The sequence below is a fragment of the Nicotiana sylvestris genome, chromosome 4 (assembly GCF_000393655.2).
Source record: "Nicotiana sylvestris chromosome 4, ASM39365v2, whole genome shotgun sequence".
NCBI classification, from domain to species: domain Eukaryota; kingdom Viridiplantae; phylum Streptophyta; class Magnoliopsida; order Solanales; family Solanaceae; genus Nicotiana; species Nicotiana sylvestris.
In genome coordinates, this window is record NC_091060.1 from 121,071,004 (window position 1) to 121,081,958 (window position 10,955).

A 10,955-nucleotide genomic window follows, 5' to 3' on the forward strand; every position below is an offset into this window, starting at 1 on the left:
GATTATTACCAGTTGAACAAGGTTACAGTGAAGAACCGCTATCTTTTGCCTCGTATTGATGATCTGTTTGACCAGCTTCAGGGTGCACAAGTGTTTTCTAAGATTGATTTGCACTCCGATTACCATCAGATGAAGATCCGGGAGCCAGATATCCCGAAGACTGCCTTCAGGACTCGGTATGGTCATTACGAGTTCCTTGTTATGTCATTTGGGCTGAGCAATGTGTGTTCAGGCCATATCTCAACTCGTTCATTATTGTTTTCATAGATGATATTCTTGTATACTCCCAGAGTCAGAAAGATCATGAGCAGCACCTGAGGACCGTGCTTCAGACCCTGAGAGAGAAGAAGTTATATGCGAAGTTCTTAAAATGTGAGTTTTGGTTGGATTCTGTGGCATTCTTAGGCCACGTGGTATCGAGTGAGGGTATTTGGGTGGATCCGAAGAAGGTAGAGGCCGTGCAGAGTTGGCCCCAGCCGTCCTCAGCTACAGATATTCATAGTTTCCTTGGCTTGGTGGCCTACTATCGTCATTTTGTAGAGGGGTTTTCATCGATTGCAGCCCCTATGACTAGATTGACCCAGAAGGGTGCTCCATTTCAGTGGACAGAGGAGTGTGAGGCGAGCTTTCAGAAGCTCAAGACAACTTTGACTACAGCCCTAATTTTGATATTTCCCACTGGTTTGGGGTCTTATACAGTTTATTGTGATGCCTCACGGGTCGGCCTTGGAGCGGTGTTGATGCAAGACGGTAGGGTGATTGCCTACGCGTCCAGACAGTTGAAGATACATGAGAAGAATTACCCTGTCCACGACCTTGAGTTAGCTGCTATAGTTCATGCCTTGAAGATCTGGCGTCATTATTTGTACGGTGTGCCTTGTGAGATTTATACTGACCATCGGAGTTTGCAGCACTTGTTCAAGCAAAAGGATCTAAATTTGCACCAGAGGAGATGGTTAGAGCTGCTGAAGGATTATGACATCACTATTCTGTATCACCCGGGCAAGGCCAATGTGGTGGCTGATGCCTTGAGTTGCAGGGTGGAGAGTTTGGGAAGTTTGGCATATCTACCAGGTTCAGAGAGGCCTATGGCGATGGATATTCAGGCCTTGGCCAGTCAGTTTGTTAGATTGGATATTTCGGAGCCCAGTCGGGTCCTAGCTTGCGTGGTTTCTCGGTCTTCTTTATTCGATCGTATCAGGGAGCGGCAGTATGATGGCCCTCATTTACTTGTCCTCAAGGACAAGGTTCAGCATGGCGATGCCAGAGATGTAACCATTGGAGATGACGGGGTATTGAGGATGCAGGGTCGGATTTGTGTGCCCAATGTTGATGGGCTTTGAGAGTTGATTTTAGCGGAGGCCCGTAGTTTGCGGTATTCCATCCATCCGGGTGCCTCGAAGATGTATCAGGATTTGAGGCAGCACTATTGGTGGAGGCGGATGAAGAAAGATATAGTTGGATATGTAGCTAGATCCCTCAACTGTCAGCAGGTGAAGTATGAGCACCAGAGACCGGGTGGGTTGCTTCAGCAGATAGAGATTCCAGAGTGGAAGTGGGAGCGGATCACTATGGACTTTGTAGTTAGACTCCCACGGACCTCGAAGAAGTTTGATGCCATTTGGGTGATTGTAGATCGGCTGACCAAGTCCGCTCATTTTATTCCTATGTATACTACTTATTCATCAGAGCAGTTGGCGGAGATTTATATCCTAGAGATCATTCGTTTGCATGGTATTCTAGTTTCTATTATTTCAGACATAGGTACTCAGTTTACATCACGGTTCTAGAGGGTTGTTCAGCAGAAGTTGGGTACTCGGGTGGAGTTAAGCACAGTATTTCACCCCCAGACGGACGGACAGTCCGAACACACTACTCAAATTCTTGAGGATATGTTCCATGCGTGTGTGATTGAGTTTGGAGGGTCTTGGGATTAGTTCTTGCCATTGGCAGAATTTGCTTACAACAATAGTTATCAGTCCAGCATTCAGATGGCGCTGTATGAGGCTTTATATGGTAGGAGGTGTAGATCTCCGGTGGGTTGGTTTGAGCCGGGTGAGGCCAAGCTATTGGGCACAGAGTTGGTTCAGGATACATTGGAGAAGGTTAAGGTGATTCAGGATAGACTCCGCATAGCCCAGTCCAAACAGAAGAGCTACGCGGACAGGAAGGTTTGTGATGTTTCATATATGGTCGGAGAGCGGGTTGTGCTTCGGGTTTCTCCTATGAAGGGCATTATGAGATTTGGGAAGAAAGGTAAGTTGAGTCCGAGATTTATTGGCCCTTTTGAGATATTGAGGCGTGTTGGGGAGGTTGCTTATGAGCTTGCCTTACCTCCATGCTTGGCAGGAGTTCATCCGGTATTTCATGTTTCGATTCTCCGGAGGTATCACAGTGATCCATTGCACGTATTGGATTTCAGTTCAGTCCAGTTGGACAAGGATCTATCCTATGTTGAGGAGCCAGTAGCTATATTGGACAGGCAGGTCAGGAAATTGAGGTCAAAGAACATTGCTTCAGTTAAGGTTCAGTGGAGGGGTTAGCCGGCCGAGAAGGCGACCTGGGAGACCGAGCAGGATATGCGCAGCAGTTACCCTCATCTTTTCACTACTTCAGGTATGTCTCTATGCTTGTTCAAGGACAAACGAATGTTTAAGTGTAGGAGGATTTGACGACCCGGCCGGTCATCTTAAGAATTAATGCCCCGATCCCCTATTAACTGCTTTTCCCAAGTCTATTTCTGCTAATTTGAATCTGCCGGGATGTTTGGTTTTGAGTTTCGAAGAGTTTTGGGACACTTAGTCCCTAAATGAGAGCTTAAGTGTTGGAAAGTTACCCATAGTCAGAATAGTGTGAAGACGGCCTCGGAATAGAAATCCGATGGTTCTGTTAACTCCGTTAGGTGATTTTGGGGTTGGTACCGTGTTCAGAATGTATTTTGGAGGTCCGTAGCTAATTTAGGCTTGAAATGCCGAAGTTTGAATTTTTGAAGTTTTCGGTCCGAAAGTGAGATTTTTATCCGAGGGTTGGAATGGAATTATTGAAGTTGCAATAGTTTCGTCATGTCATTTGGGATGTGTGTGCAAAAATTCAGGTCATTCGGACGTGGTTTGATTAGTTTTTTGATCGAAAGCGTATTTTGAGAAAATTTGAAGTTCTTAGGCTTAAATCCTTGATTAATTCGAGTTTTCGACATTGTTTTAGGTGGTTTAAGGATTGGAAAAAGTTTGAATGATGTTATGGGATATGTTCGTAGGTTTGGTTGAGGTCCCGGGGGCCTCGGGTGTGTTTCGAATGCTTAACGGGGCATTTTAGAGTTGTTAAAAATTGCAAATTTTTGGCTTCAGTTGTTGCAGACTTTTTCTTCTTCGCGATCGCGGCCCTTTTCTCACGATCGCGTAGTGTAATCTTGGAGGAGGACCAGTTTCTTCTACGCGTTCACATCCATTTCCCCCGCATTCGCGAAGCCCTGTCTTTTTCCCCTCCGCGTTCGCGTAGTGTTATTTAACGCTGAGGGTTGTGCCTATTCTTCTTCATCGCGTTCGCATGCCTTTAGTCGCGTTCGCGTATCTTTGCCAGCCCAAGCCTTTGCGTTCACGTACCGTTCCACGTGTTCGCGAAGGGCAATTTTACAGCTTTCATTTTTCCTTCTTCGCGAACGCGAGACTTCCTCCGCGTTCACGATTCATTAAAAACCTGGGCAGTATAAACATTTCAAAATCCAAGGGTTAGCCATTTTTACCAAAACTCAAGCTTGGGAGCTCGGATTTGAGAGAGATTTCCAGGGACTTTCAGGGGCAACGATTCTAAACTCCTTTTTTCTTGTAACCCACTAATCTAATCATGAATTCCTCCTTTAATTTCGGATTTTGAATGAATAATTGGTAAAACTTCATAGACCAAATTATTGAGCTTTGAGTGGGTGTTTGACCTCCGATTTGAGAGATTTTTTATATGGTTAGATCGTGAGAGTATGAGGGTTCTGAAAAAGTTAATTTCATCCGATTCCGAGACGTTGTCCTGAGGGGCATTTTGGTCATTTTACCTAATTTTGCATCTTAGGTTTGAATTAAATCGTAGAATCAGTTGTTTGAGATGTTATTTATGATATGTAATTGAATTGAATAGAATTGGGCCATTTGGAGTCGGATACTCGTGGAAAACGTGTGGTTTCGAGTTGATTTTGAAGCCGGTTCGAGGTAAGTGGACCTTGTATGGGGAACCTTTCCCCTTAGGATATGATATTTGGTAATTGAATGCCTTGTACGTGAGGTGACGAGCGCGTACTTGAGCTAATTGTTGAAAATCTGGTTTACTTTAAATATTTAGATTGAGTTTCTTTCTTACTTGTTTTATTCTACTTGCAATTATAACCTGTGTTAGTTTAGAAAAGCATGCTTAGTTGACCTAAATTGCCTATTTGCTTAAGTTGCTTTGATTGTATTACGTGAAGCATGTTAGGCTAGAACTACCTGTTGCCTTGTATTTTTGCACTCCATTTCGGAACATCTTCTTGTTGTGGCTACGTATTTACATTGGGACTACGGATGTGGGATTCCGGTAGCTCCCCCTTGTTTGTTTACTTTGGGACTACGGGTTAGATTCCCGGTATATCCCCCCTGCACATTTACTTTGGGACTATATCTGATTTTACTAGATCCCCGCACATTGACAGTTGGACTACGGGACGGTATCCCGGGAGATCCTTCAGATATACACATATGATGGACTACGGGACGGTATCCTGGGAGATCCTCATTTTTGGTACTGATATTGAGCTGTTTTACTCCGTGTTACCTTATTCTCTGTGTGTTATTTGTTGCCTTGTGTCTTACTTCATAGTTGTACTCAATATTTCTGTTTATTTCATAATGTTGCAAGACTTATTATTATGTTAAATCTCAGTAGGGCCCTGACCTTTCTCGTCACTACCCGACCGAGGTTAGGCTTGGCACTTACTAAGTACCGCTGTGGTGTACTTATGCCCCTTTTGCGCATGTTTTTCATGTGCAAATCCAGGTACCTCCACCCAGGCGTATTATATTTGAGGCAGGGAGAGCTACGTAGATTTCGAGGAACATCTGCCCCGTCCGCAGACCGAAGAGTTTCCTTCTTTACTCTATCTTGTAGTGTTTAGCCTTCTATCGTACTTTTGATGTAGACATTTTTGGAGATTAGAGCACTTTACTGTATTCCTTCTAGCTTGTGTTCCCATGAGTTTCCGGGTCTTGGGGAAGATTTGTAAAAGTTTGAGTTATTATGTTGTATATGCCGAGTGACATTTTACATTTCGTTTCTTCTGCTTTAAATTTCTGATTTTAAGTTATATTTCAGCAAGTTTTGATTTGTTTCTGCATTGTTAGGCTTGCTTAGTCATAGGGACTAGGTGTCGTCACGACATATTCACGGAGGGCTAACTGGGGTCGTGACAACTACGTTTGAAAAAATTGATTCTTGAAAATTATTAAAAATCAACTATCGCGCTACGTAAGTAAGCCCGCGATTTTAACAAATGATTAATTAAATAAAAAATTAACTAAAACTAATGACCATGGTATGAGATTATTAAATTAATTTATTAAATATTAAACATCACGCTACACAAGCGATTCCGTGGTGTTAAAGCATGCCTACTAATTGCCTAGCGATTAAATTGGATCATTTCGTGGGAGCAAAGCAAGTCTTTTGTAGTTGAGAAAAATTATTTCCTAAGTACTGAATTTTTGAGAAATTACGTTAAGATTCCACGCTAAGTAGATATTACCTTTAAAAGTTTTAATTAACGACTTGCACCAAAGAAACACTTGGTACAAAATGCTCCTAAAATTTAGAACTTTAGTTAGCAAAAGGACGTTGAAATAGAGACCCAAACACGAAATTCACGTTTTATATATTTTTATGAAACAATATTTTGATTAATTTAAATTATCAACCCAAAGAAGAAAATACTTTTATTTTTGCTAGATGTATGATCGTGGATTCCTAATTCTTGAAATTAGTAACATTAATCTATATACAATCTCATTATCAAAGCTACTTTTCCATGACAAAAAAACCTTTTCAATATGAATAAAGTTGGGGACCTAATTTAGCTCAACAACAGGTTGAGATTAAAATAAATACATTCTTACAACTACACCATAGATGTCATTTGTCATGTAACTACAAAGTAAAACTAATTGGCACCAAAAATATTTAATCCTTGCTTAATACCAAAGGAAGAAAAGTAAATCAACATGTTGTTTTGTAATGGAAATACCTTAAATATTCAACAATAGAATTTATAACATTGAAACTGAAAATATAGAAATATAATGCATCTACTAAGACAAGTTTTTTCATAAAACATTAATTTACAATAAGAATATGGAGAGTAGAGAATGAGAACACAAACTAACCTTTAGAGTAGAAACACTATTTCTTTTGTTTCCACTAATACAATGAAACAAGCAGCAAATTACAAGCTTCAGATAGATCCAAACCAGCAGTCATAATAGTAAATCAGCAGCCCCGGTAACTCTAAACCAAGGAATCCCAGTAGAAAACAGCAAAACAAAATCCCAGAAACTAATGCTTCAAACTAAGAGCAAGTGACTTCTTCCTCTTTTTAGTGCCCTTAAAGGTTTTCATCAACTGGCCTCTCTCATTTATTTATCTCTACTTACCATCGCCTTACAGAGCTCATGAGGGTTTTCACTAATAAGAATCTCTCATTTTCATTCATTATCGTTATTTTTTTTTTTCCTTTCATGCGAGCAACTTGACATTGTTCTATGTCAAATGAAAACTGTTGCTTATTGTGTGTTTCTCTTGGCAGTCTTAAAGACTAATTGGGAGGTCTTTATTCGGAAGGCTTTTGGATAGGGTTAGAAAAAAAGGGTCACGTTAAGGCTCAAAATAGACTCAAGATGATAGGGTTGTATATTTACAACTCTTGGATTCGACTCTTCATAAAAAAAACAAAAAAAAAAACCAACAAAAAAAATTCTGTCTCAGTATTAGATAGTGGAGATTTTTTGTTTTTTGATTTGGTTAGACTGAACCCTAGTGTAGAGCTGCCTACGTATCCTTTAAAGGAATCAAGTTCAAAGGTAGTTCAAATAGCACGAAGGATTCCTTTGTTGTTTTTCTTTTCATTTTTCTTTCTTTTCTTTTTTCTTTTTCTTCTCTTCTCTTTTCTTTTTTTTCTTTTTTTTTAAACAAATTGCCCCAACTCCTATTTTCTAATGGCATGGATCTTCGATTTGTTTTTTTATTGTATACTTGATTCCAAAAGAGGGGGGTCAAAGAAAAATAAAACAGGCGAAGAGTATAAAGTGTTTGGGTATTAGAAAAAAAGGCCTCCCAGCCTCAAGAATGCCAAACATTCTATCTATTCTCAGGGTCGGTATTGATGGACATGACTGTCTTCTTGGTTTGGCCTTGATGTGAAATGATGCACTTCAGTACCAACTGATCCATTTTAAATTCCCTGGAATACACCTTCTTTGGAGATTTGGGTCATCTTTCTTGATATGATTAGATTATGGCGGCTGTGGCCAAAACCCTTTCGCTGATTAGTCCAACTAAACTTCAAAACTTTCAATTATCCTTAAACCTGTATTCATGATAAATTTGGGATAAACATATTTAACCTCTACGGATATGACTGTTTTGGTTCCATATGATCTTGATACAGGCTTATCATTAAAAAAAAATTAACCTCTTACTTGTCCTCCATGTGTTTTTCCTCGATCCAATTCAAGATTGGACAAGCTTTCTAAAATCTAGCCGAAAACTCCGTATGCATGTCGTGTCATTACAGTTGGATTAAAATGACACAAAGAGGAAGAAAAAAAAAGAAAAAAAATTGTGTTTCATTGATTACAGGATAGAGAGGTTTAATGACAAGACAAACAAATATCATCTAGATCACAACCTTGAAATAATCTGGATGATAGAAACTATGACAAAATAAGTTACCAAGACTCCTTCCTGGCAGGGAAGGGAGTGCTGGGAAGGAAGTGACTTTCCAATTATCAAGCTCAACATCTTAACTACGAATTTGCACACTAGCATCAAACAGGACTTTCAACAATTTTGATTGCCTTCCATTCAGTGGACATGTTCTTGACATTTTTTACCAAATGGTCCCCCTATTCTTTATCATTGTAAATCATCCGAACATTGTGTGATTTGTCATGACATTTAGGGTGCCATTATCTTGGACCACGAGCATCCTTTCTTGATTATCATTTCTATTTCCTTTTTCAAAGCCCGACAATCCTCAGTGCTATGCCCCTGGACATTAGAATGGTGGTACACGCACTGTACAACAGGGTTAAAACCTTTTGCATATGGATCAGGTACATACCCTTGAAGCAGCTTAATCATGCCACAACATTTCAACCTTTCAAACAAACTTGTGTAGGATTCTACAATTGGCATGTAATTGTCCCCCTGCTTATGTTCCCTTTCATACTCTTGTTTTGGACGAGGGTTGTAGGGTGATTGAGAATTCTACTGTCGCGGATGAAGGTATGTTAAAGTTGGGGCCCACATATGTTGCCGATTGGATGCTTTGGTATAAGACTGACCATTGAACATTGCATACTGTGGAGCAACTGAGCATCGTGGATCCGGGGGTTGAGATGCTCCCCTTTGTCCTCTTTTTGGCTGTGATGCCATCATGGCCTCCTCATCTTTCTTTGTTTGGTTAATAAGGTGGTCCGCCCTATTCTGGATTTTTTGGGTGGTTGCTTTGAGAGCCTCTTGACTTATAATTCGGCCAGTATGGAGGCCATTCTCGATCATTTCTCCTATATTGATTGCATCAGCAAAAGGTCTGCCCATTGCGGATATCATATTTTGAAAATAATCAGGATTCTGAGCCTGAAGGAAAACAGTGATTAACTCATGGTCATCCATGGGTGGCTTGACTCTAGCCGCTTGCTCCCTCCACTTGATTGCATACACCTTAAAGCTTTCAGCCAGCTTTTTCTTCATATTGGATAGGGAATTGAGATCTTGTACAATATCTATATTGTACTGGAATTGTTTGACGAAGGCCTGGGCCATGTCATCCCAGACATGCCAGTAAGAGATATCTTGGTCAATGAACCATTCAGAGGCTACTCCTACTAGACTCTCCCCAAAATAAGTCATCAGCAACTCTTCATTTCTTCCTGCACCCCTCAGTTGGTTGCAATACCTTTTCAAGTAGGCGATAGGGTCGCCGTGTCCATCATATTTCTCAAATTTTGGGGTCTTGAACCCTGGTGGCAAATGGATGTGAAGGAACATGCATAGATCACTGAATAAAACACTTTTGTGATCACCTAGTCCTTGTATGTTCTTTATGTTCTGCTCAAGACTTTTCATTTTTCTGGCCAACTCATCTGGCTCACCCATCTTGATAGCTTTTTCAGTTTCTACAGGTCACTCGTACTAAGGAGTCTGATTGTATGGGGCCGAGACCATGAAAGTCATGTTTGGAGAGTAGTATTGTCCATTATAAGCATGAGATGATGGCTCATTATTTGGCCTCGTCACAGGAGGTGGTGAGAATTGTATACACAGGCGCACCAGACGTAAAAAGAGGTGTGTTCCTAACCGGTACAGCAGGAGGCTGCATTTTAAAGGTACCAGGGCCGACATGGAAGCTGTAGTTTGGCACATACCCTGGTGGTAGAATGTGATCGCTCGTTGCATGGGGCAGTGGTTGAGTAGCCCGGGGTATGGTGGAAGTTCCCTCTGAGTGACCCTGAGGCGGAGGTTGACCGGAGACCCAAGCCAGGAACACATAAGATAGTTGTTGTTTCAATCTTCTTACTTCTTCAGACTCTTGCTCGACTGAGCGACCCTGGTGGTCATCACTGACCAACTCGATTTCATCATTGTTAGCCATCGGTACCTTTCCCTTATATCTTAGTAATAATTTATTGCCAGTTTCACCACAAACCAACCACCGTAAGCTTACTAGATAAGAGACAACAAACATGTTAGGATTAAACATTTTACAGATATGAATCCCATGTAATATGTCATGATCCTAACATCATTACCACCTCTAACATGCTTTTGGAAAGCTTCAATGTTTCATTCCGGCTTATTAGGTTGCTGCTTATTGACGGTCTTATTTTTTTTCTTTTTTTTCACTTTTCCTTTCACTCCGCTCATTTTAGAGTCGTTGAAGAAAATTTCGATCGAACCTTTTGGGAGTTGCCTACGTATCATGTCACCGCATAAATCAGATCATTACGTAGTTCAGCAATATTAGGAATGAAATAATAACTAATTCTTTTTTTCTTTTTTTTACTCATAGACAATTCAGACCACGAAAGCTCCTAAATGGAAAATATTTTTGGATTTTTTTGTGTGTAGAAATTGTTGAAAGAAAGACTTTTAAAAAAGAAAGAATTTTGTTTTTCAAAAGAAAGACTTCCAACGAAGAAAGAAAATATTTTTGGGGTTTTGAATTTTTGCCGTTGAAAAATAAATCTTTGGATTCTCAGTTTTCTTTTTAATTTCCGAAAGAAAAACTTCTCAAGAAAAATGAAAATATTTTGCAATTCAATTTATTTGTTTATTAAAATTTTTGGATTTGATACCTCAATGATATATTTAAAGGAAAATATTTTATAGATTTTTTTGGGAATTATTGAAAGAAAGATTTCTAAAGAAGAATGAAAATATTTTTTTTTTGAATTTCGATTTTTTTTAGAATCTTCGAAAGAAAGACTTCTAAAAAAGAAAAAAATATTTTTAGATTTTTAATTTTTGCCTTTGAATTTCCGGACATATTTTTGGATTCTGAATTTTCTTTTTAATTTCCAAAATAAAAACTTTTGAAGAAGAACGAAAATATTTTGGAATTCAAATTCTTTTTTTTTTTAATTTCTGATATGATGCATCAAAGATCAAAGGAAAGTATTGTTGGATTTTCGAAAATTGGGGGCTGGACCTGATAAAGGTTG

The 10,955-nt window shown here is 39.7% G+C and overlaps 1 protein-coding gene across 1 annotated transcript; it reads right to left on the reverse strand.

Moving 5' to 3' along the window:
* Positions 1–8,499: 8,499 nt before the first annotated feature.
* On the reverse strand, positions 8,500–9,390 carry LOC138890086 (uncharacterized). The gene has a single exon (XM_070173437.1). The coding sequence runs from the start codon at positions 9,388–9,390 to the stop codon at positions 8,500–8,502; it is 891 nt and encodes a 296-aa protein (XP_070029538.1).
* Positions 9,391–10,955: the final 1,565 nt, after the last annotated feature.

What these genes read in the sequence shown, in the direction of transcription:
- LOC138890086 (XM_070173437.1), bottom strand. Translation starts at nt 9,390, where the DNA reads ATGGGTGAGCCAGATGAGTTGGCCAGAAAAATGAAAAGTCTTGAGCAG.